Genomic DNA, 25,819 nt, shown 5'->3' with positions numbered 1-25,819 from the left:
CCTTCATGGTGCTGACATTCTAGTGTATGTGTGGGGCGGGGGGGGGGGGGGGGGGGGGGGCCAGATATAAAGCAATGAACATAATAAAGAAGCATGTGATATAGCATGTGAGAAGATGATATATGTCTGGAAAGAAGAGAGGAGAGCAGGGTAATGAGGATCAGTAGCTTGGGGTAGGAGTCATGTTCTTGTTGATGCTCTTGAAAACCATGAAGCTAAATTAGCTAATTGAGGGAGTTAATCTAGATGTGGGAGGAGGAGGAGAATGAGGCCTTTTTTCACAAAGATGGCACTGAAAGTGAAGAAAGAAGTTCCTCCCCCTCCCAAAGCCAAAGCAAAGGCTTTGAAGGCAAAGAAAGCAGTGTTGAAAGGCATCCACAGCCACACAAAAACGAAGATCAGCACATCACCCACCTTCCAAATATCCTCGAAAGAGTGCCCCCAGGAGAAACAAGCTTGACCACTGGGCCTTCATTGAGTTCCCCTGACCACCGACTGAGTCAGCTGTGAAGAAGATAGAGGACAACAAACCACTGGTGTGCATTGTGGATGTCAAGGCCAACAAGCACCAGATCAAACAGGCCGTGAAGAAGCTCTATGACATTGACGTGGCCAAGGTCAACACCCTGATCAGGCCTAATGGCAAGAAGAAGGCATATTTTGACTGGTTCCTGACTATGATGCTTTGGATGTTGCTAACAAAATTGGGATCATCTAAATTGAGTTCAGCTGGCTAATTCTAAATGTAAAAATTTTAGGCTAAAAAAAAAAAATAGAGGTCTGAAGACTGAGCCCAACTTTCAAAGGTCAGATAAAAGGACAGCAGGCTGCATCAATGAGGCAGGACACTGAGAAGGAGTCAGTGAGTTAGAAAGGAAACCAAGACAGGGCAGGATTCTGGAAATCAAATACAGAGGATTGAGAAGGAAAGAGTTCTCTCCTTTGTCCAATGCCGCTGAGGACTGAGAATGATCACTGGAGTTAGCCATGAGGAGGTTATTGGTAATCTTATTGAGAAGGGTTTCTTAAGGGCATAGAGTCTGATTGGAGTAGGTTCCCCCAACACAAAAAAAAAAGAAATGAAGAAGTAGAGAGTGAGTATAGGTAACTCCTTCAGGGAATTTTACTATTAAGAAGAAATAGTAGCCCTGACCGGTTTGGCTCAGTGGATAGAGCGTCGGCCTGCGGACTGAGGGGTCCCGGGTTCGATTCCGGTCAAGGGCATGTACCTTGGTTGCGCGCACATCCCCAGTGGTAGGTGTGCAGGAGGCAGCTGATCGATGTTTCTCTCTCATCGATGTTTCTGGCTCTCTGTCCCTCTCCCCTCCTCTCTGTAAAAAAATCAATAAAATATTTAAAAAAAAAGAAGAAGAAATAGTAAAATAGTCAATAACTGGAGGAAGAATGATTGAGCAGAGAAGAGGGAAATGATGCAGAAAGCAAGGAGATAATTGCTGGTCACGATCTTTGAGTGGGTCAGGGGATGAGGGGGCTCCAGGGCACAGGTGATGGGCAGCCACATGCAGGAGCGCAAGCAGGTGACCCATCGTCTCCCCTGCCTTTGTCCACACCTCAGCTGACTTCCTGGCTCATTCTGGCCATAGTAGTATCTACACCTACAGCAAACAGGGAAAACCCATGAGCTACAGACTTGGGACTTAAAATGAGGCCCAGGAATAAAAGAATAATCTGAGATAGGACTAGAGCAAAATATGTAATGCCTTTGACCAAAAAAAAAAAAAAAAAAAATGTAGAAAAAAGTACTTTATTTTAAAAATTATCAACCTATTGGGAGCATGGCTATCTAAAAGACGCTCTGTATCATCAGTGTAGAAAATACGGTCCACTTCACCCAAGAAATGAGGAAAAGATGCTTTCATGATTTTTCCTTTGATGATGATGCTTCTAATCAAGAAAGGCAAATAAAATCTGCAAGATATCCCTTTTGTGTGTGTGTTTCTAGTTGACAAATAAGAGATAAGTATTCTTAAGTGTTTGGTGAAACATGCATTATCTTCAAACAAGGGGGGGAGGTGAAAATTGGTTCAAGATCTTTGGGACACAATCTGGCTACATTGAAAGTACGAGATCTCTCTTCCCACTGTCTGTAGCTGGTGTCTTTTTGGAAAGTACTTCCTAGGACAGGGTTGATCTCCTGGGCCTCCACATATGCAAGACCACAGAGTCCAAACAGTACCAGCCATCTGAATTCCCTGCAAAAGAGGGAGAGCAACCTGTGAGAGAAACAGAAAAATGGGGGTAATATTGTCAAGAGAACAATCTAGAATGGAATCGAGAGGCCTCTAGGAAGCTGAGCTCACACCCTCCATAGGAATCTGAGATAAATTGTAAATGGCTACATCCTGATACAATTCCTGGAACTGGCTCCGCGTCACTGAACTCTCTACTGAGAAATAAAATTTTCACCTAGCAATAGTCATAAGCCATTAGTCATATATAGTACAGAGTAAGTGAGCTTGCCAGCACTAATCACAGCTCTTTCAAAACAACTTGTATAACTCTCCCTTTGGGAGTCCCCCTTTTTCTGTGTTTGTACATTCTGTCTCTCTTTCCTCCTTGGAACAAATCTGTGTCACCCAATTGCAATTCCTAAGACCCCCCAAAAAAGCTTTTTTTTGCCTTGAGTTCTTGGTCAAAATTGATTGACAACTCCTTCTCTCTTCAGAGACCTCAGACCAGAGGTCAAGGGCACGCTGGCTTTCCTCTCCCTCCTCTCAGGTGCCACTCCGAACTCTCCACTTACACCGTTCTCTTCACTGGCCCCCTTGCTACAAGCAAAACAGCTCTTGTGAATGAGTTCACCAGACACAGCCCCACTCTGAATTCTATACTGTGTTACCTTCTGCATGTAACTACAGAGAAACATTCAATTTTAGCGGTGATTTTATCTGGGTGGGTGGAATTTTAAAAATCTCCTTTGGTGCTTTTAGGTATTTTTCTAATTTTTTATAATTAATGTTTATAATTTTTGTAACCATACAAAAATGTTATTGGGGAGAAACCTCTGTCCTTCCAGTGTGTTTGTTTTATTTAAAAATAAAATTTCAGCTCGGCCACCATGGCCCAGTGATTGAGTGCCAACCTATGACCCAGGAGGATACAATTTGATTCCCTGTCAGGGCACATCCCCAGGTTTTGGGCTTGATCCCCAGTGTGGGGTGTGCAGAGGCAGCAAATCAATGATTCTCATCATTGATGTTTCTATCTCGCCCCCCTCTCCTTTCTCTCTGAAATAAATTAAAAAATAAATAAATAAAATAATTTTTCACAATATTTGACATCTTCCTTTTAAAAACTTGCATTTTGTCCAGATACTAGGATATGAAGTAGTTTTTTATCTGTCTAAAGTTTGGCAAGCATCTGATCATGTTGCTCCATTGCTTAACATTAGAAAAAAAGATTTATAAAAAAATATAGTTTCATTGATTTCAGAGAGGAAGGAAAAGGTAGAGAGAGATAGAAACATCAATGCTATGAGAGAATCATTGATCGGCTGCCTCCTACATGTCCCACACTGAGAATCGAGCCTGCAACCCAGGCATGTGCCCTGGTCCAGAATCAAACCCAGGACTCTTCAGTCCTCAGGCTGAGACTCTATCCACTGAGCCAAACCAGCTAGGGCTAAAACACACACACACACACACACACACACCACCACCACCACCACCACCACCACCACCACCACCAAAAAACAAAACCTTTTAACTGATTTTTTTGAAAGAGGAAAGCAGAGAGAGAGAAAAACATCAATCAGCTACCTCCTGCATGCCCCCTACCTGCCTCCTGCATGCCCCCTACTGGGGATGGAGTCCACAATCTGGGCATGTGCCCCAAGAGGGAATTGAATCTGCAACCTTTCAGTGCACAGGATGATGCCCAACCAACTGAGCAACACATGCCAAGGCCATTGCTTAACATTTTTACCTGCTTCACCAGCTCCCAGAGAGAATCCTAGTTCTTTAACTTGCCTCATTCCAGACCCTTCATGATCTGACTGCTGCTGCTTCCCGCTCCAGTTCTGCTTGCAAGCTTGTCCCTTCCCATGGGATTTAGTTATACCTGAACTGCTTCGAGTTCCCCAAACACAGAATGCACTCGCAACTTCACTCCTTTGTATTTGGTCTTCCAGCTGCTCAGAATTTTCTCTCCCTTTCCACCTGGCAAATTCCTATTCACACTCTAAAACCCATTTCAGATCAGTCACTTCCACTGGAAAGTGCTGTTGCTCTCTTTTTGGCACACTTCTGTATCCGCCTTTGTTGTGTTGGATTATTTTGCTCATCTTTGTGTACTCAGACAGGACCTGCACATGGTAAGTATTTTGTAAGTATTAGTTGAATGGTGGCTGGTTTATTCATTCCACAAATGCACTTGGAATGCCCACTATGTGCTGAGCACAGTGCTAGTTTCCTGGGATTCTACATTAACAAGGCACCGACCTTGCTCATAGTCCAGTGGGGTAGCCAGAGAGAAGCACATAATATTACAATGACGATATACTGGCAACTCTTTCACCTTTTCTCATTCTTCTTTTTCTCCCTTAATTGGCCATAACTTGAAAGCGTAATTCATATTTACCTCTTGGCTCAATTGTTTTTCAAAAGAATTTTCCATTTACTACACTTCATTTCTGAAAGTGTTTAATAGAATTGTTTCTATTTCTGTCTTTACTCTAGTATGAGGAAGAATATTTGAACAGTCAAAGTAGCCTTTCCCCCACCCCTCTCCTCCCCCCTCCAACCCCACACAAACACATTGTTGCTTCTCAAGCCAGTGAGCACTCTATGACTGGAGGCATGCATGTCAGGACCAGTGACCACAGGTGTGCTTGGGGAAGGGTGGAAGAGAGATGGAAGTGAAAAAAGGATTGGTTGAAGTCTATGACCTTGAAGGGCTTTCCAATCCTGATTCTAAGACAAGGCTAACTTAAGCTCAGATCATGAGGCCAAACTCCTAACATGCTGTCATCACAGTGCAAGCCCTTGTGGGAGAAAAACAAGATGCTCTTCATTTCCTCCTGGCACCGAGTAGGGCCTGCCTTGAGTTGTGGGTGATTTTTTCCATGGTACGTTTCTAGTTCTCACATCTGTGCACTCTCCTTGAGGGAGGGAAAGTGGAAGATACTGGGCCAGGAGAAAGATAGCCAAAATTCTTCCCAGTGAACGTCTTGCCCCACCTCTGCACCAGCCTTCCCTGTTGGAATTTCTCTGGACCAAGCCAGCCACTAGCCATCACATGAATGACAGAGGAGCTATGGGTGTGGCCAACTATTTAGGAAGTCAGGAAAAGGAGGAGTTGGGGGAGAGGTAAGTCGTGGGATCCAACACCCAGGCTGCTGTATGGACAGCAGCTTCTCTGGGACCTGTGTTCTCTAGAAGACAGGAGAAAGGATGATCATGCCAGGAGACCCAGCCCAGACAGAACCTGAAGGCTGCAGAGGGTGAGTGGCTCTTTGTCAAGCTTTCCATGTCAGGGACAAGGGAAAGCAAGGGTTCTTGGCCTTTTGGGGCATCTACAAGGAGTGACTGTGTCTGCCTGGGACAGAAGTCAGGAAACCCAAGCTCTGCTCTTGCCAGGTTACTACCAAACTGTGTGATCTTGGGTAAGTCACCAGTCTTTTCTGGGCCTGTTTTTTCATCTGTAAAATAAGGCATTGGCCAAGGCAGACTAATAACAAGAGCTAGCCTTTACATAGTGCTTGCCAGTTGAACTTTCCTGCATAGCATCTTATTTGGCCCTCAGGGCAGTCCTTAGTTGGAGGGATGCTTGTCACATTTTACAGAGGGAATCGAGAGTGCAGTGGGTGAGCAACTCAGTTGGTGTGAAGCCAGCCTGGACCTGTAATCCTGGTCTCCCGAGGACAGTTCTGGCCTCTGTGAACATGTTATTCCCTGGAGGTCTGGACTCTGAAGAGCCCCAGCTCTTGTCAGGACTTCGTCTCCGTCGGTGCTGCCCTCCCCCGCCCCCCATGCCCTCATCCACTGCCTGTCACCAGCTGTTTCAGTCTCTTCTCCATCCCTTCCCAGAGTTACCGTTCTCATTCTGAAAGCTGACACTAATATTTCTGAGAAGAGGGAGGTGAACCCCAGATACCCCACCTCCACCCTCCTGGGTTAATTAGCACTTTTATGCAGTGAATTTTCCAGAGTTCTCTCTGCTTTCTGGAATGTCTTCCTGTGAGGTGTTTCGAGGTCAAGAAAGAGTAGGAACTGATGAACCCTCAGGGCAGCGGTTCGTTTCTGCAGATGTGACCCAGTACTATGGGTCACAAACATCCAGGGTGTTGGTTAAATGTGCAGATTCTTGGGTCCCACCCCAAAGTTGCATTTTAGCAAACTTTCCCTGTTTCTGACAAGCACACATCAGACAGTTTGGGAACCACTATTCTCTGTTATTGTTTTCTTTTCTTTTCTTACCTTTTTTTTTGGGGGGGGGGGGCAGGGCAGGGTGGTGGGACCACTATTCTCTAGCAGACCACTGCTCTGCTGCAGAGGCTGTGGAGAGATTTCCTAATAGTCGCTCAGTATCCTTATTTTACTGGAGTAAGCCTTTCCTGATGACGGTGGATTATTAATTTTAAATTAGACTTCAGGATTTAGGTTGGTTATATTTTAGTTTGAGTCTTGCATCTCTATAAGTTAAATTTGTCTAGAATTTTTTTTTGTACACTAGCTTTGCAAAATAAGTTGTAAATCTTACTATTATTTTCTACTAGAGGCCCAGTGCACAAATTTGTGCACGGGTGGGGTCCCTCTGGGTGGCCTGCAGGGATTGGGCCAAAACCCTCATTCCAATGCCACCTGCAGCTCCTACCTGCTGTTCCTGCTCATCCCAGCCCCACTGTGCCTGCCGCGGGCTTGCACCCAATCAGTCCCATGAGCCCTGTGTCTGGCACCCTCCCAAGGGGAGTGGCCTGTGGAATTGGGCCAGGGAGGGACCACAGGAGGGCTCCAGGGCATGTCCGGCCCATCTCGCTCAGTCCCGATCAGCCAGACCCCAGATGCTCCTACCAGTCAGAGCATCTGCTCCCTGGTGGTCAGTGCACTTCATAGCGACTAGTCGATCAGTTGACTGCCTGTCCCTGGTGGTCAGTGCACATCATAGCAAGCTGTTGAGCAGCCTTAGCATATCATTAGCAATTATGCTTTGATTGGTTGTTCAATTTTTCTGCCATTTGGTCTATTTGCCTTTTATTATATAGGACTAGAGGCCCAGTGCATGAAAATTCATGCACTGGAGTGGGGGTCCTCAGTCCAGTCTGCCCCCTCTCACAGTTCGAGAGCCCTCAGGGGCAGGAGGCAACCCGGCAATCAGGGGAAGGCGATGCCCCCATCAGAACTCTGCTGCTGCCACTGCCAGCAGCACAAGCCTCGGGCGGCCCTAGGTGGCTGGGCAGCCGACAGCCAAGGCTTGCCTGTGCCTTGGGCCAGCTCTGAGCAGCTGGGCAGCCACCATCCGAGGCTTGCCTGCACCTCGGGCTGGCCCTGGGAAGCTGGGGGACTGAGGGGACTGGGGGAATCTGGAGGCAGGTGCACAGCAAGGCCAGGCCCATCTAGGGGCAGGCCTGGCCTTGCCACGCGCCTGCCACCGCGGCAGGGCTGAGGGGACTGGGCATTGCCACCTTGTGGCTGTGGGCGCTGCCATCTTTGAAGGTGTGGCAGTCAATTAGCATATTCCCTCCTTATTGGCTGTGGGCGCCCCCATCTTTTGCAATGGCATGAGGGTCAATTAGCATATTCCCTCTTTATTAGATAGGATAGTCTGAGATAGTTTGATATTGGACTTATTCTTTGAAGATTAGATTGAACTCAGTTATTAAAACAAGGTAGGTCTAACATTATTTTAAGTGGTTGACATTTAACTGCCTTTCTAATTTCTTAAATGATTATTGGTAAGTTCAGGTTGTTACTTCTTGAGATTAGTTCATTTCTCTAAACTCACCAACATTTGCACTTGATGCTCTTATATTTCTGTAGCCCTACTTTTTCTTGAGTTCTATTGTCTTTGTTAATGATAATGTTTTTGTTTTGTTTGTTTCACTTTCTTTCTTTAATCATGATTTTCTATTTAGTCTTTTCAAAGAACCAACTTGTAGTTTTCCAAGTACAAGTCTTTTACCTCTTTGGTTGAGTTTATTCCTAAGTATCTTAATTTTTTTGTAAATGCAATTATTTGTTTAGTTCAGTGGTTCCCAAACTTATTTGGCCTACCACCCCTTTCCAGAAAAAATATTACTCAGCCCCTGGGAAATAATTTTTTTAAAATTTTAATAGCAGTTACTCATCGCCCCCAAATGCACCTGTGGCCATCACCACCCCCCTGGATCGCTGCAGCGCCCACCAATTCATTATTGGTGTATAAAAATGCCTTTGATTTCTGGGTGTTGAGTTTGTATCCTGCTACATTGCTGAATTCCTTTATTAAATCTAGTAGTTTTTTTGGTGGAATCTTTAGGGTGTTCTATGTACTATATCATATCATCTGCAAATAATGAGAGTTTTACTTCCTCCTTTCCAATTTGGATGCCTTTTATTTTTTTCTTGTCTGATCTCTGTGGTTAGGACTTCCAGTACTATGTTGATTAAGAGTGGTGAAAGTGGACATCCCTGTCTTGTTCTTGCTCTTAGGGGAAATGGTTTTAGTTTTTGCCCACTCAATATGATGTTGGCTGTAGGTTTGTCATATATGGACTTTATTCTGTTGAGATATGATCCCTCTATTTTCACTTTGCTAGGAGTTTGGTGTTTTTTTTTTAAATAAAAAATGGGTGTTAGATTTTATAGAATGCTTTTTGTGTGTCTATTGATATGATTATGTGATTTTTGCCTTTCAATTTGTTTATGTGATGCATCATGTTTATTGATTTTCACATATTGTATCAGCCTTCCACCCCTGGAATAAATCCCACTTGATCATGGTGCATGATCTTTTTAATATATTACTGGATCCGATTTGCTAATATTTTGTTGAGGATTTTAGCATCTATGTTCATTAGGGATATTGGCCTGTAGTTCTCTTTCTTTGAAGCGTCTTTATCTGGTTTTGGAATTGGAATAATGCTGGCCTCATAAAAAGAGCTTCAAAGTATTCCTTCCTCTTGGATTTTTTGGAATAGTTTGAGGAAGATAGGTGTTAATTGTTCTTTGAAGGTTTGGTAAAACTCCCCTGTGAAGCCATCCAGACCAGGGCTTTTGTTTGCTGGGAGTTTTTTTTTTTAAATTACTGCTTGTATTTCATTAGTTGTTATTGGCCTATTCAGGTTTTCTGATTCTTCCTGATTCAGTTTTTGGAGATAGTATTTTTTTAGGAATTTGTCCATTTCATCCACATTGTCCAGCTTACTGGCATATAGTTGTTCATAGTATTTTCTTACAATCCTTTGTATTTCTGTGGTGTCAGGTGTTACTTTACCGCTTTCATTTCTGATTTTATTTGAATCTCTTCTTTGTTTCTTGATGAATCTGGCTAAAGGTTTATCAATCTTGTTTATCTTTTCAAAGAACCAGCTCTTGATTTCATTGATTTTTTTGATATATTTTTTTTTTTAGCCTCTTTGTCATTAATTTCTGTCATTAATTTATTATTTCCTTCCTTATACTTACTCTGGGCTTTTCTTATTGTTCTCTTTCTAATTCTTTAAGTTGTAGGGTTAAATCGTTTATTATTAATTTTTCTTATTTTTTGAGATAGGCCTTAGTTCTATGATCTTCCCTCTCAGGACTGCGTTTACTGTGTCTAATAGATTTTGGGTTGTGTGTTCATTTTCATTTGTTTCCAGGAAGTTTTTTATTTATTTCTTATCCTCATTGGTAACCCATTCATTATTTAGTAACATGCTGTTTAGCCTCCATGTGTTTGAATGTTTTTCAGTGTTTTTACCTGTAGTTGATTTCTAAATTATTCCATTGTGATCTGAGAAGATGCTTGATATGATTTCAATCTTCTTGAACTTGTAGAGACTGACTTTGTGTCCCAACATGTGGTCTATCTTTGGGAATGACCCATGTGCACTTGAGAAGAATGTATATTCTGCTGCTTTGGGGTGAAATGTTCTATAAATGTCAATTAAATCCATCTGATCCAGTGAGTCATTTAGAGTCTCTGTTTCCTTGTTAAGTTTTTGTCTGGAAGATCTATCCAGTGAAGTCACTGGGGTGTTAAAGTCCCCTACTATGACTGTATTGCTGTCAATCTCTCCCTTAAAGTCATCTAGAAGTTTTTATATATATTTAGGTGCTCCTGTATTGTGCATATATGTTTACCAGGGTTTACCTTTATTGGATTGATCCCCTTAATATTATGTAGTGACCTTTGTTGTTTCTTGTGATAGCCTTCATTTTGAAGTCTATTTTGTCAACTATGAGTATTGCTACCCCAGCTTTTTTTCATTTCCATTTGCATGGAAAAATTTTTCCATCCCTTCACTCTCATCCTGTGTGAGTCTTTTGTTCTGAGGGGGGTCTTATAAACAGCATATAATTGACTCATGGTTTTGTATCCACTTAGCTACCCTATTTTTTTATTGGAGTATTTAATCCATTTACATTTAAGGTTATTATTAACTAGAGGCCTGATGCACGAAATTCATGCAAGAGTAGGCCTTTCTTCCCCTGGCTGCCAGCACCAGCTTCCCTCTGGCACCCGGGACCCCAGCTTCCCTCGTAATCCTGGCTTTGTCCAGAAGGTCATCTGGAAGGATGTCTGGAAGGACATCTGGTCTAATTAGCATATTACACTTTTATTATTATAGATAGGTGCTTATTTATTGTCATTTTAATTCTTTTTTTAAAAAAATATTTTTTTTTATTTCAGAGAAGAAGGGAGAGGGAGAGAAACATCAATGATGAGAGAGAATCATCTATTGGTGCCTCCTGTATGCCCCCCTACTGGGGATCAAGCCTGCAACCCAGGCATGTGCCCTGATCAGGATTAAACTGTGACCTTCTGGTTCATAGGTCAATGCTCAACCTCTGAGCCACACCAGCTGGGCCCATTTTAATTCTTTATGCCTATGTTTCTCTCTATATATATATTTCTTCTCATTACAGCAGTTCCTTTAGCATTTCTTGCAGTGTTGGTTTGATGGTGATAAACACCTTTAGCCATTTTTTGTCTGGGGAGTTCTTTATTTCATCATCTATTTTGAATGATAGCCTTGCTGGAAAAGTCACTATCATTCTGTTAACTAAGTTCCCCAGTTAATCTCTCCCCACCCATCCTCCTCCCCTGGATCCCCTCTGAGATTCATCAGTCTGTTCCATGTTTCAATGTCTCTGGATCTATTTTATTCATCAGCTTATTTTGTTCATTATATTCCACATGAGTGAGACCATGTGATACTTATCTTGCTCTGACTGGCTTATTTCACTTAGTATAATACTCCCCAGGTTCTTTCATGCTATCTCAAAGGGTAAGAGATCCTTCTTTTTTACCTCTGTTCAGATCACTGGATAGCTAGCTCACCTCTGAGGGTTTTAAACAGGTGATACCCTTGGGTTATTGTAGAATAAGTCTTGGACTTAGAGGGTCAAAACCCGAGGTCTGAGTCTTGGTGTGGCTTGTATTAGAAGTGCTCAAGCAGAGGGTAGAGGCTCTGGGGCATGATGGAAAAAACACTGGCCTTGGATTTGAACTCTGTGAATAACTTTTGCTGAATTACTCAACTGCTCTGAGCTTATTTCCTCCTTATAAAATGGCATAGTCCAACAGATTGTCATGTTACATTTAAATCAGAAGATGCCTTAATCAGTAAGCCAAATTTATTTGGAATCTTTTTCATTTCGCTAGTGCTAGCAGGCCCAGAGGAAATACTGCTTCTCAAATTCTGGGGCCCAATATGGTGGAAGTCTTTCCTATTTATATGTTTTTCCGTTCTTTGTTTTCCAAATTTGGAATGAGACTTCTGGACCTTCTGAGAAAGAGGTCCTGTGTGCTGGGAAAGGGCCGTGAGACCACATCTCAAGGCCTGGCCTGGTGCCAGCACTGACAACTCTGTCTGGGGCATAGTTTATGGCCTCTCTGGAATGGGAGTAGTCTTATTTTTCCCTATTATTTAAGCAAGCAAACATTTTTTTTAATTAAATCTGTATTGTTCAGATTACATTTGTTCCTCTCCCCCCCCCCCATAACTCCCCTCCTCCCAGTTCCCGCCCCACCCTCTGCCCTCACTCCTCACCCACTGTCCTCATCCATAGGTGCACGATTTTTGTCCAGTCTCTTCCCGAATCTCCCATTCCCCTTTCCCCCGCAAGAATAGTCTGTCCATTCCCTTTCTATGTCCCTGATTCATTATAATCACCAGTTCATTCTGTACATCAGATTATTTATTCACTTGATTCTTAGATTCACTTGTTGATAGATGCATGTTTGTTGTTCACAATTTGTATCTTTACCTTTTTCTTCTTCCTCGTCTTAAAGGATACCTTTCAGCATTTCGTATAATACTGGTTTAGTGGTGATGAACTCCTTTAGCTTTTCCTCATCTGTGAAGCTCTTTATCTGACCTGCAATTCTGAATGATAGCTTTGCTGGATAAAGTACTCTTGGTTGTAGGTTCTTGGTATTCAGCACTTTGAATATTTCTTGCCATTCCCTTCTGGCCTGCAAAGTTTCTGTTGAGAAATCAGCTGATAGTCGTATGGGTATTCCCTTGTAGGTAATTGAGTCTCTTTCTCTTGCTGCTTTTAAGATTCTCTCTTTGTCTTTTGCTCTTGGCATTTTAATTATGATGTGTCTTGGTGTGGTCCTCTTTGGATTCCTTTTGTTTGGGGTTCTCTGCGCTTCTTGGACCTGTAAGTCCATTTCTTTCACCAGGTGGGGGAAGTTTTCTGCCATTATTTCTTCAAATAGGTTTTCAATATCTTGCTGTCTCTCATCTTCTGGCACTCCTATTATTCTGATGTTGGTACGCTTGTAGCTGTCCCAGAGGCTCCTTACACTATCTTCACACTTTCGGATTCTTTTTTCATTTTGCTTTTCCATTTGGGTGTTTTTTGCTTCTTCGCATTTCAAATCTTTGGTTTGATTCTTGTGCTCCTCTGGTCTGCTATTGGGTATAGTATTCTTTATTTCAGTCCATGTATGCTTACTTTCTAGTTTCTTTATCATAGCATCGAGGGTCTCATTAGTTTTCGTGAGGCTCTGCTCAAGTTTATTGCAAGGCCTCAAAATTGCGATTTTTAGCTCCATATCCTCCATTTCTGTCATGTTTTTTTGTCTCCGCATCTTTTATGCTTTCTTGGTGCACCCCCTTGTGGTCTTTGTGCACAGTCTTGTTTTAGTTAAGCCTTAATTGTTGTAGTTAATACTAGAGGGATTTGACCACCAGGCCGACTGGCTGTGAGAATCAGTTGTGTGGAAAACTTCTATCCTCTGGGGAGGTGCTAATCTAGCCTTTGCCTGAGGCGATCCGGCAAATGGCTCTGCGCAGGGCTTGGGCGGGGCGGGATCAACAGGGCGGGTGGAGGGAGCAGCTATGGCTGCTCTCAGTCCGTCCCCAGGGGCTCCGCCTCTCTGTCCCAGCAACCGCTGCAAACCTCGGAGGGACCGTAGCCAGACAGTCCCGCTTCTCCCGTTTGAGTCTGGGTCCCTAGAGACTCGCCCGGATCTGTAGCCCAGAGTCTGAGACTCCCTCCTGATTGAAAACGACAACCGCACCCTCAGCCACCAGCCCGCTTTGTGCGCGCACCACCGTACCTTTAAATTTTCCACACTGCACCTCCTCTGAGCCTCATAATGCTGTTGTTTTTCCTTCTAGTTGAAGAGTCTCTCCTCAGCCAGCCTTCCTGTGGTTCTGGTTGATGTCTGTTCCGTCTTTTAGTTGTATTTTTGAAGTGGTTGTTTGCGGCAGCAGTCTCCGGTGTTTACCTATGCTGCCATCTTCGATTCTCTCCTAAGCAAGCAAATATTTACAGAAGCCAGAATAGCAGGGTTAAAATTTTAAACAGCAGTTTTTACCCAAGATGGAGGTTACTATGCTTCAGTCACAGAGACCAAAATAAGTAGTGGGTGGGAAGTATTTGGAAGACAATATAGAGCTGAAAGTCATTGTCATCCTCTTAACAGCACTCTGGGAGCATGCCATTCTCCAACCTTACACCTATAGTTTAGGGTTCATTTCACTGGGGCCCTATCATTCCAGAGCCTGAAAAGACACAAGCCTGGGCCAAATGATGCTAGATGGAAGGAAGAGACAGGGTCTTAAAGACATAAAGAAACACCTGTGTGGAGGATCCCCTTCCATGGCCCAAGTTGATTCAACCCCTTGGGAGGCCCATGGCCCTACTTAGAGGAAGGCAGAGGTCCTGGGACCACTGTAAGCCCGAGACCATCCCAAACTCATAAACCTGTCTCCTTTGTCTCTCAGTATCATGAGTGCCAAGGAGGATGCTAGGTGGCTTCAGTGGGTGACACACCAGTTTGAGACCATTGCTGGAGAAGACCGGGAGATCAACCTGCAAGAATTCAAAACAGCCCTGAATGTGAAAGAGGCAAGTGTCCGCTCCAGAAGTGGGGACTGTGTTTACAGAGGAAGACAATCTGGTTCCCAGGACACAGTGCCTCACAAGGAGGGAAAGGTCCTCTCTGGGTTCTCTGGGCTTGAGGCTTCACTTCTGAGCAGGCTTGGGTGAGGGGGAGAGTTGATGTTATGATGTAAGCCTCCTTCTAGGAAATGAGCTTCTCCCGCTGCCACATCACTCCCAGTCTTCCTTCGATTTTGGGGGTCCTCTGCCCAACCCCATAACAACCTGCATACCTGACAAACAGTGGTGACACTAGCAGAGAAAACAGCAGGACTGAGCCTGCAAATGCCAACTTCTCCCCAATTGTCCTCTGGGCTGGCATTCAGATGATGGCCTACGTCCTTGATAAGGGGGAGCCAATGAGCATTTGAATGCCCCTTTTTGGATCAGAGGGTTCCTCACTTGCTGGTACCTGGGATATTGCAAAGAACTCTAAATGCTCTGCCTCCTTCCACTGTAATTATGGGGAAGAAAAAAAGACCTTCTGTCTAACAATACATTACCATGATAACAGAAGGCTGTAAAATGTTTTAAGATAAAGGCCATTCAGGAAGGTAGAGAGTGATAAGGTATTACTCAATGGGTCCAGGGGGGAAAGAGTACCAATAAAGCCAAGGCAGGCTTGACTGTTCATAGCTGACTTCATGCTTCCTGTGAACTCATGGTTTCTTTAGGTCAGACACAGGAGCCCTGCAGGCTTCTCTCCCTGCCTTGAGGGAAGCATCCAGAGCACAGCATACTGGTAGCTGGGACACTGATCCAGCCCAGGTCTTCTTCTTTTTTTTTTTTTTAAATATATTTAATTGATTTTTTACAGAGAGGAAGGGAGAGGGACAGAGAGCCAGAAACATCAATGAGAGAGAAACATTCATCAGCTGCCTCCTGCACGCCCCCCACTGGGGACACGCCCACAACCAAGGCACATGCCCTTGACCAGAATCGAACCCGGGACCCTTGAGTCCGCAGGCTGACGCTCTATCCACTGAGCCAAACCGGTTCTGGCCCCAGGCCTTCTTAATACCTGTCTTTCCCAGTGTCTAACACCAGGCCTGGCAAGCAGGGGCTATGCAGGACATGATTGTTGGATGGATGGATGGATGGGTGAATGGGGTGAATTGGCACTTAAGAACAATCCTTAAGTGTAGGCCGTAGGCAGCCAAAACAAGCAAAGGAAAAGGCAGGTGACATCTACTCTATAAGTTCTTCCTGGGTTCACTTATCCCTGGTGGTGACCCCAAAGGGGATGGAGAGGACCTCGGGGAGCCTGTAGGAGGACCCTAATTTGACCCTTTCCCCATGTGAAGTAAGAGGCCACCAGAGGTCTGGACTGCAAGGCTGATGGGGGTGATGGCAGAGAGCCTACGCAAATGACCAGTCCCAGAGGATAGAAGGGGGCCTGAGCCCCATACACAAGTCCATCCTTGCTGCAGGGCTCCGAACAGTTCGTCCACTAGAGCCCAACCTTGCTCTCAGCAGGCAGGATGGGCCATGGACACTACACCCTGGTGTGGCCTCATGGGCAGATATAAACTGGGTCCTGACTGAATCCCATCACCCCAAGGTGTATACACACACACACACACACACACACACACCACACACGGTGAGTGAATTCAAAGCCCAGGCCCTGCAGCCACACTTGCCACACTTGTGTCTGTCTCTGCCCTTCTATGGCCACAGTCCTTCTTTGCTGAGCGGTTCTTCTCCCTGTTTGACTCGGATGGAAGTGGCACCATCACCTTGCAGGAGCTGCAGGAGGCACTGACCCTGCTCATCCACGGCAACCCCATGGACAAACTCAAATTCCTCTTCCAGGTGTACGACGTCGATGGTAAGGGCTCTTTGTAGGGGTCAGGGGGACTCCATGGGGGGGAGGCGGGGGGCGGGGAATCAGCCCATCTCAGTGCTGTGCCCAACACATGCTGTTTTCTCCAGGCGAGGCTGATGGTTCTCCCTCTGTGGGTCCCCCTCCCCTATCATTCTGTCTGGTCCCTGCCTCCTTTTTGTGGTTGGCGAGAAGGGGAGACTGGCCCAGGAGACAAATGCCCTTGATTCAACTCACCTGAGACCAGAGTTGTCCTTTGTCTTTTTCTCTGATTGGAAAAAAAAATCTTTGTTACTTTTTTCTTGTAACAATAATAACACAAGCCTGCTATGAACATTTGAGATAGTACAAAATAGTTTAAAGAAAAAAGCAAAAATTACCCAGAACATTTTTCTATACTGTCTTCTAACTGATCACACACACACACACACACACACACACACATTTTTAATTAGATAGGATTATACTATACATGCTACCTTTCATCACTATTTAACAATATGAACATTTGGTTCATGTGAGACTATATTGTTTTATAACATCATTTTTCATTGTAGTAAATATGCATAACATTAAATTTATCACTTTAACCATTTCAAGTGTACAATTCAGCAGCATTAAGTATATTCATGTTGTTGGGCAAGCATCGCCACCATCCATCTCCAGAACTTTTCATTTTTCCCAACTGAAACCCTGGACCCATTAAACACTAACTCCCATCCTCTCCCTCCGCCTGCCCTCATCCTTGGCAACCACCATTCTACTTCCTGTCTTTAAAAATTTGACTATTCTAGGTATCTCATATAAGTGGAATCACATAATATTTGCCCTTTTGTGATTGGCTTATTTCATTTAGCATCATGACTTCAAGGTTTATCCATGTACTAGGTGACAAGATTTCATTTTTTTAAAAAACTAAACAATATTCTATTGTCTGTATATCCTCCACTTTGTTTATTCATTCATCCATCAATGGATTCTTGAGTTGTTTTTACCTCTCAAATATTGTGAACAATGCTGCAATGAACATGAGTGTACAAATCTCTCTTTGACATTCCAATTTCACTTCTTTTGGCATATACCCAGAGATGGAATTGCTGGATCATAGGGAAATCCTATTTTTAATTTTTTGAGGAACCATACTCTTATCCATAGCAGTTGCACCATTTTACATACCCACTAGCACAAGGATTCTAATTTCTTCACAGCCTTGCCAGCATTTTTTATTTTCATTTATAATAGCCATCCTGTGAGTGTGAAGTGGTAACTCAATGTAGTTATAGCATCATTTTAAGTGGCTGTGTCATATGCCACTGTTCATATGTGGTCCTATGTTCCATATAGCATAGCCCAGTACATAGTTAAGATCTCTGACTCTGAGGCCAGATTACTTAGGTTCAAATCTCAGCTCCACCAATAATTTGACCTTGAGCAAGTTACTTCACTTCTCTATGCCTCAATTTCTTCACCTATCACATGAGAATAATGATAATAATAATAATACATTTCATGAAGTTGATCTGAGGATTAAATTAGTTAACTTAGCTAACAGCACCTAGCATAGGATACACTCTGTTATTTATTATTATTTATTCAAACGCTATTATTGAAATTGTCCTCTCCCCTTCTTCTTGTGGGCGGCATTATAAATGAACATCCTGGTTTTTACATATTTGGTGACTTTGTAACCTAAGGGTTTCTGAAGGCCTGGAATCATCAGGCCTGGAATGGGAAAGAAGCATCCAATGAGACTGGAATGGTGGGTGAGGTCATACTGTGCAGGCCCTGGGGGCCATGTTTTGGAGTCTCAGTAGAATGAGCAATGGGAAACCATCCAACAGTGCTGAGCAGGGCAGTCACAGGGCTCGATTTCCATCCTGTAAAGCTCAACCTACCTGCAAATCTGCTGCTGGCCAAGGGTCTCTAGCCTGTGGGGTTTCTCTAGCTCCCATGCCCACCTGACTCAATCTAGCCAGACCTCATTCCTGGAACCCACTCCCCAAGTTGACTGGCCTGCCCACTCCATGGGCAGCTGACCACGCTGCTTCCTGGGCATCTTCCTCAGACCTCACTCCAGTCACCACAGCGCCCTCTTTACTGACTGCTTTCTGACCACCAAGCTGTGCTCATACCTGGGGATTTTCCAAAGACTTGAGGAGGGAGAGGTTGTCCTGTAACAGGAAGAACACAGACCTACATCATACTCAAGGTCTCTTGCAGACAGAGGTGGGGAGGAAGACCGAGGGCAGGGCAGGTGTAAGGAGACTTGTAGTTTTACAGAAAGAGCTAGAGGGCAGTCTCTTCCAGTGGCCCAAGTTTTCACTGAGAGCCAGGGAGGGAATGATTGGATGGGCACGGAGGCGAGAAGTGGTCTTTGCAGACAGCGGGAGCGGGGCCTTACGAGAGGTGCAGGAGAGGACTGTGGGCAAGTTGCAGGCCTTGTTGTGGCTGGGGACCAAACAATTCCTGCCCTCCCGGGTGATTGTCTTCAGCAATGTTCACTTAGCTGCCCTGGTACAGGAAAGAAGAAAACAGGTGGTTGGATTTACCCAGGGATGGGATATTTTTAGGGTCAGTGGAATAGGACAGAGGGATGAGGAAGAAGAGTATGTGCATGAGAATAATTGTGAAGGAGGATAGACTCTGGATTTGCAAATGCCCAAGGAAAGAATAGAGCTGGGTGGAGGAGAGGGTGTGAAGGGGTAGGGGAGGGACTGGTGCTCTGGATGTAGTCTGAAACCTGTTGCGCGGTGGCTCTTGACTAGGAAAGCTGAGGACAGGAGGTGTGGCCGGAGAGCGATGTGTTAGACTCTGCTCTGTAATGTGATTACAGACTTTGGCTTTGGCCCAAATGATCACAAAGCGAATAAGACTTTCCATTTATATGCAACCACCTTCTTGTACTGTGTTAAGTGCTTTATAATTAATTATCTCTCACCCTTGACGATAATTAATTCTGAAAAAGAGGATTTATTATCCCCATTTTCAAGATGAACAAAATAGCATTCACTACTGTAAAGGTCTTACAGCTCACCATCACTCAGATAGTAAGGGACAGAGCTTGTTGCTACATGTGTGTCTATATCCAAAGCAGGCCAAGAAATCAGCAATCAAGGGTCTTGCTATTTTTGAAGAATGAAAATACATATGAAAAAAAAATGCTCCAAATACTCATCTCAGTTGGTAGTTTTGGCTTCCTTTTCACATCACTTTTAGCCACTCATATTCACATAAGTCCACATGCTGTGGCCTCTCAGGACAACATGGTTGAGCAGAGCCTGCTGCAAGTTAGGGCACAGCAGGAACCCCCCCCCCCCCGCCTCACCACCACCTCATACACAGTTTGCCCGTGGATAATTGAGACTCTGGGCATGTAGCTTCTTATAGATTAAGCAAGTGAGTGTATCTCTGGACAGTTGGTCTTGGTCATCGAGTGATACTTAACGAGGCTGCTACAGATTCTTCAGCCAGGCAGGCACCGAGGCCAAAGCTTCTCCATGCTGGGGGTGGCGTTTGTCTCTGTTGAGCTTGGCAATAGAAAGCCATGGAGCCGAGGTGACACGTGTCCTTTGACTGTCTGGTCTGTACCCCGAAAGGAAATTGGTTGGAGGAAGACTGAGGTAGGCGAGCAGGAAAAGTTCACTACTCTATGCAATGACTGAGCAGGACAGAGGTGTCTGCAGGTACAGAGTGGGGTCCGGGCGCAGGCCCCCCACTTGGCGTCATCCCCTCCTGGGACAGGCAATGGCTCCATCGATGCCGACGAGCTGCGCACCGTGCTGCAGTCCTGCCTGCTGGAGAGCGCCATCTCGCTGTCGGAGGAGAAGCTGGACCAGCTGACGCTGGCGCTCTTCGAGTCTGCGGACAAGGACTGCAGCGGCGACATCACCTTTGAGGAGCTCCGAGATGAGCTGCAGCACTTCCCCGGCGTCATGGAGAACCTGACCATCAGGTACGAACCGCCCTTCTCCGGCGTGGGCACTGCATGTGTCCGGTTTAGACTCCGGGAGCGAAGAGCGACCTGAACTCACTCACCAGCGTTCCCAGTCCCGCCTCCCCCGCCTTGGGTCAGCCCCGCCCACCCCAGGTCAGCCCCGCCCCGCCCCGCCCCGCCCCACCCAGGTCAGCCCCGCTCCGCCCCGCCCACCCCAGGTCAGCCCCGCCCACCCCAGGTCAGCCCCAACCCAACCTCGCTTAGCCCAGTTCTGCCCACTTTTTCCGCAGGGGACAGCTATAGTCATGCTACCATTTTCTACTGTGTCTCTTCAGAATCTACTCACAGAAGTAAGCACCTACTAAGTGCTGGGCATTATTACAAATATACCAGTGCATTTTATAGCACTGGTATATTTGTAAAAGGAAATTAAAGTTGTAAAAAGATTAAAGTTACAAAAAAAAAATTAAAGGTATTTTACCTGAAGTAACATGCCTAGGACCACACAAGTGATTAGCAAAGGTAGTCAGGTATTCAACTTGGTTGAACAGCTACTATGTACCAGACACTGTTCTGGAAAAAGGCAGTGCCCTGCTGGGCTGCATCCCAGAGGGAGAGAACGTCATGTATACCAATAAACAAACACATAAAGTAGAGAAGCAGAAATGTAATAAGGGCTGTGGAGAAATAATATACATCGGGTGTAGACTCAAGTTGGTCCCAAGCTCTGAATAAACAGTGCCCGTTTTTAGTTTATTCTTTTTGTGTATTAACTTTTTTGTGGGTTATTTACCACAGCACATCTCAGAATCTTCCATCCTTTTCAATTGCTGGGTTTTCTTTTTTTCAATTGGGAAGTAAGGAGAGGTAATAAAAATAGTCACAGATGTGGCATCAGACAGAGCGAAGCTCCATCCCAGCTCCACCTGAAGCAGTCGCTTGTGTTTCTTACAGTAAAAGGAAACTTGCTTGCAGCCAGGCTCCTGAGAGTAGGTGGGCTGCAGCGGGGGTGGGGTCTCTAGGTTCCGATCCCGGGGTCCCCATCACAACCCCGTGGATTCCTCCCTCCCCAGCCTGCCCCACTCCGTCCTTCTGAGTGGAGCCCCTCTCTTGCAGTGCTGCCCACTGGCTGAAGCCCCCTGCCACCAAACGGCACCCAGCCCGTCCTCGCTCACTGACCTCTGCCTACTGGCACAATCACCGCAGCCAGCTACTCTGCCTGGCCGCCTATGCGGGCCTCCAGGTGCTGCTCTTCGCCCTGGCAGCTAGTGCGCACCGGGCCCTCGGCATCAGCGTCATGGTGGCCAAGGGCTGCGGCCAGTGCCTCAACTTCGACTGCAGCTTCATCGCGGTAGGAATCCGAGGGTACAATGCAGGGAAGCGGGCAGGGGCACCGATGTAGGCGCCTCATAGACAACCCACACGGTGGACGTAGAGTGCCAGGGCAGGATGGCACCTTTGAAATCAGGGTCATTACTCAGTGGTGGAGACTGAAGCCCAGAGAGGGGCAGTGACTTGTCCATAGTCACACAGCACATAAATAACATAGCTGGCATTTTTGTGCCCTTTATTAGGTACCCATCAGGGTGCTAAGCACTTTCCATTGGATGGGCGCAACAAAACTATAGTGGATCTGGAGGAGGTGGGGCTGGCTCCTGGGCAGGGCTCCCCCAGAGAGAACCCTTCAAGAGGCCTTGCATACCAGGCTAAGGAGTCGATGTAAAGAACCCGCTGGGCCAGGGAATTCGGTCACCAAGCATTTTTGCCTACTCCTACCATTAAAACAAAACAGAAGACCCTTCCAACAGCCCAATACATGTGTATTTACTTATAATTATATGCATGCCCTATTATCATTAGCCAATCGACTTATACCACAATATAGCTGTAAGGCAAGGGTCGTTTTTAATGGTCAGGAATGTACATCTCTAGTTCAAACACTCTTCTTGATCATATCAGCTTCTTAAGAGTGGCTTGTATTTTTAACCTCATAACTGCCTACAAAGAGTTCATTCCAGGAGCGGGAGACACATGGCTCATTTTCTTAGTAACTTGCTATTGCATTATCAACACTGTTTTCAATCTTCACTTTCTTTGCTGTGAATCTTTTTAAGCTACTTGCCACTTCTGTGAGGCGTGGTTAATTTACGTTACAACCGGACAATGCAATCTGCAAGTCCACATATCTGTGTGCGGTGATTGCATTGAAAGCAAATGAGCAAGTGAGGAAGCCCTCGTCAGGTGCCCCTCGGAAAGCCAGGTCTTTCCCAAGACACCTCAAGAATCACATGTGACATGTGCCCATCTAACATACAGGATAAAGAGGGCATCGTGTCAATGCAGGTATTAAATGTCAGTGCTTCTCATGTGTTTAGGTAGAAGCAATACCAGCAGGCATTCTATAACATTTTCTCTTCCCACCCCCATCCCAGAGACCCTACCTCGGAGACCCCAGCTGTGGACCCAGGAGAGCAGCGAAGGCTTGGGAGCGGGGGTGGTGATGGGGCCCATCAGGAAGCACAGCTAGATCAAGGGAGGCAGGGAGACCGCTGCTGGGGAAGGAGGACAGGGCAGAGCGAGAGTCAGACGGGGATCTCGGCCCCTTTGTCCTGCAGGTGCTGATGCTTAGGCGCTGCCTCACGTGGCTGCGGGCCACGTGGCTGGCTCAGGTCCTGCCCCTGGACCGGAACATACAGTTTCACCAGCTTATGGGCTATGTGGTGGTCGGGCTCTCCCTTGTGCACACTGTGGCCCACGTTGTGAATTTTGGTGAGTGGCCTGGGGCTGGGGGGATGGTGGGACCTGAGCCTTTCACAACCACTCAGTTATCCAGTCCCTGTGTGTCCTGCCTGCCTGATGAGTGGAGAAGTGGTGCCCCCGATAAGCCAGCACTCTGGACAAAAGTCCCCGCCCTCATGGGGATCTGGTGGGGAGAGATGGGGACCACAAAGGAAGGTGGAGTGGGAAGAGCTTTTCTTGTGCTTGTCTCCAGTGCTCCAGGCCCAGTCTGAGTCCAGCCCCTTCCAGTTTTGGGAACTGCTGCTCACCACGAGGCCTGGCATTGGCTGGGTCCATGGTTTGGCCTCCCCGACCGGCGTGGCTCTCCTCTTGCTGCTGCTCCTCATGTTCGCCTGCTCCAGCTCCTGCATCCGCAGGAGCGGCCACTTTGAGGTGCCCAGCCCTTGCCCCTTTCCTTCTCCCAGGCTGGGCTCCCATCTCACTTCATGCCGTGCCCCCTCTAACGTACTCCCAGAGCCCATGAAGGTCCCAGGCTAAGATGCATATTATGTGCATGTGATTTGGGTTCTGCCATTGGGCTGTTGTTAATGTCTGCCAAGTGCAAGTGTTTTGCTCTAGAACAGTGGTTCTCAACCTTGGCTGCACATTAGAATCACCTGGGAATCTTTTTAAAATCCTGATTTCTGGGCCTCATCCTCCGGAAATTCTGTTTCTTTGTGATGGGGTGGGGCCACAACATTAGTAACAAAGAAATAGAATTTCCGGAGGATGAGGCCCAGAAATCAGGATTTTAAAAAGATTCCCAGGTGATTCTAATGTGCAGCCAAGGTTGAGAACCACTGCTCTAGAGATTCTGCCTTTTCTCTGGCTCATCCCCTAGTTTGATTAAACTGGGCTCAAGATGGCATAGGGAGGTGAAGGAACACTGGCCCTCAGGGTTCTAATCCCCACCCCTCTATTTACAGGTCACTCAGCTTCCTCATCTGTAAAATAAAGCTATAATCTTCTACTTTTGATGTTATTTTAGTAATTAAACAAGAAAATGTATGTGAAGCCAGTAACTACCTACCTGGGACAGAAGTGCTCCAAAAATGTTAGTTTTATCTTTGCTTCCCTCTCTTTAACCTCCTCAAGACAAAGGAGGTCACAGAGGATTTAGTTTGGAGACGCTGGCTGTCCCTGGACTGACCTGGTCACATCAGAAATAGACATACACAGAGCACCTACTCTGGGCCGGCACCAGCCCTTTGAAGTAGGAATCAGCATCCTCATTTAACAATGAGGAATCGAAAGCTCAGAAATGTAATTTACTAAGCTGAGGTCCCAAGAGAGTAGCAGAGCGCGTATTAAAGCTCAGTCCTCGGCCCTTTTCTTTCCCATTCCCAGAAAACCATTGTTGTCTTGCCTTTCTTTCCCCGGAGAAAGGGTCAGTGTGATGGGACATTAGTGCTACGAGGCCTTTGGGGGTGCTCCACGCTGCCCAGAACACCCCCAGGAGAATGTTTCAGATGTTTGCCTGCTGGCACCAGGAAACTTCCCTTACAGGCTCCGTGGGCCAAGTCCCCAGAACAAAGGAGCGAGGAAGCTTCCCAGCCTCTTACCCAGCCCAGTCCCCAGGAGAGGATTTGTATGGCCAAGACTCTGGGCACCATCCTGGCTTTGAGGATGGCCCTGAGCCCTGGCCTTGCCTTGAACTCTAGCGACTTATGTCCCCCACCCCCACAGGTGTTCTACTGGACCCACCTGTCCTACCTTCCCATGTGGCTCCTGCTCATCCTGCATGGGCCCAACTTCTGGAAGTGGCTGCTGGTCCCCGGCATCTTGTTCTTCCTGGAGAAGGCCGTTGGGCTGGCGATGTCCCGCATGGCAGCCCTGAGCATCGTGGAAGTCAATCTGCTCCCCTCCAAGGTGCAAAGAGAGCCTGAGGGGCCAAGGGGAGATGCAGATGGTGGTAGGGCACAGCAGCTGGATATCCTGTTCGGTCCCCAAGGAGAAAGGGAGCCCCAGCCCAGTGGAGGAGACAAGCAACGTGCAAGACCCAGTCCAGCCCTTCAGGAGTGACACTATAGGAAGGGGAATGACAGGCTACCACTAAAAGCCAGGTCTGCAAAGAACATGCTCAGTTACCATGTAGTGAATGGCTATGAGGTGGAGGCCCTGTGCTAGGTGACAGACACAGAAAAGGCTCAGGCACTGTCATGCTCTCCACGGCTCCCGAGGCTAGTAGAGGATTGGTCCTTTCATTATAGTGCAGGGCTGTGTTGGTAAGAGAAGTACAGTTCCAGGAGGACTCAAACTCTGTCTTTGAGAGGCCAGAGAGGCCTTCAGAATGAGGGAGGAGATGCCATATCAGGGCTTTGAGAGATGAGCAGGAGTTTGTTGGATTGACAACACATGAAAGGGCATTGCTGAAGGGGTGGGCAGGGCCTAGTGGTGAATTTAGCCTCCCTCTGCAGGCCCCAGGGAACCCCTGAGCAGGGTGGGGAAGAGAGTGTGGTATTAAGCTGATATATGTTCCAGCTGAATTTTTTAGTTGCTCTGTGGAAGGTGGCTTGTAGGGGACCATTTGGGAACTTGTTGCACAAATGCAGATAAGAGCTCATCGGGCCTTGACCCTGAACTGGGGCAGTGACTGTGGGATGAGGAGGGGGAATATCACAGAAGGACTCAAAAGGCAACAAGATGCATTTCAGGGTAGAGAGAGAAAGGAGGCTAGGACATCTGCCAGGTGTCTGAGTGACTCGGGCCATTTACGGAGAAAGGGTAGGCAGTTTAGGG

The 25,819-nt window shown here is 46.2% G+C and overlaps 1 protein-coding gene and 1 pseudogene across 1 annotated transcript in view; both read left to right on the top strand.

The window, feature by feature from the left end:
* The first annotated feature begins 286 nt into the window (after nucleotides 1–286).
* On the top strand, nucleotides 287–718 carry LOC139002812 (large ribosomal subunit protein uL23-like; annotated as a pseudogene).
* A 4,693-nt stretch (nucleotides 719–5,411) lies between these two features.
* Nucleotides 5,412–25,819, top strand: part of NOX5 (NADPH oxidase 5) — a 42,476-nt gene continuing 22,068 nt past the window's right edge. The window contains exons 1-8 of the mRNA XM_070403948.1: nucleotides 5,412–5,461; nucleotides 14,387–14,510; nucleotides 16,224–16,374; nucleotides 20,110–20,320; nucleotides 21,419–21,653; nucleotides 22,918–23,071; nucleotides 23,295–23,473; nucleotides 24,767–24,949. Coding sequence (XP_070260049.1) covers nucleotides 5,412–5,461; nucleotides 14,387–14,510; nucleotides 16,224–16,374; nucleotides 20,110–20,320; nucleotides 21,419–21,653; nucleotides 22,918–23,071; nucleotides 23,295–23,473; nucleotides 24,767–24,949 — 1,287 coding nt within the window. The remainder of the gene's footprint in view (nucleotides 5,462–14,386; nucleotides 14,511–16,223; nucleotides 16,375–20,109; nucleotides 20,321–21,418; nucleotides 21,654–22,917; nucleotides 23,072–23,294; nucleotides 23,474–24,766; nucleotides 24,950–25,819) is intronic.

Source organism: Myotis yumanensis, unplaced genomic scaffold, assembly GCF_028538775.1.
Source record: "Myotis yumanensis isolate MYYU_CA2020_CCGP unplaced genomic scaffold, mMyoYum1.0.hap1 SCAF_1, whole genome shotgun sequence".
Classification (NCBI taxonomy): Eukaryota; Metazoa; Chordata; class Mammalia; order Chiroptera; family Vespertilionidae; genus Myotis; species Myotis yumanensis.
Note: the sequence above shows the minus strand (reverse complement) of the source record. Positions and strands in the feature narration are given on the sequence as shown.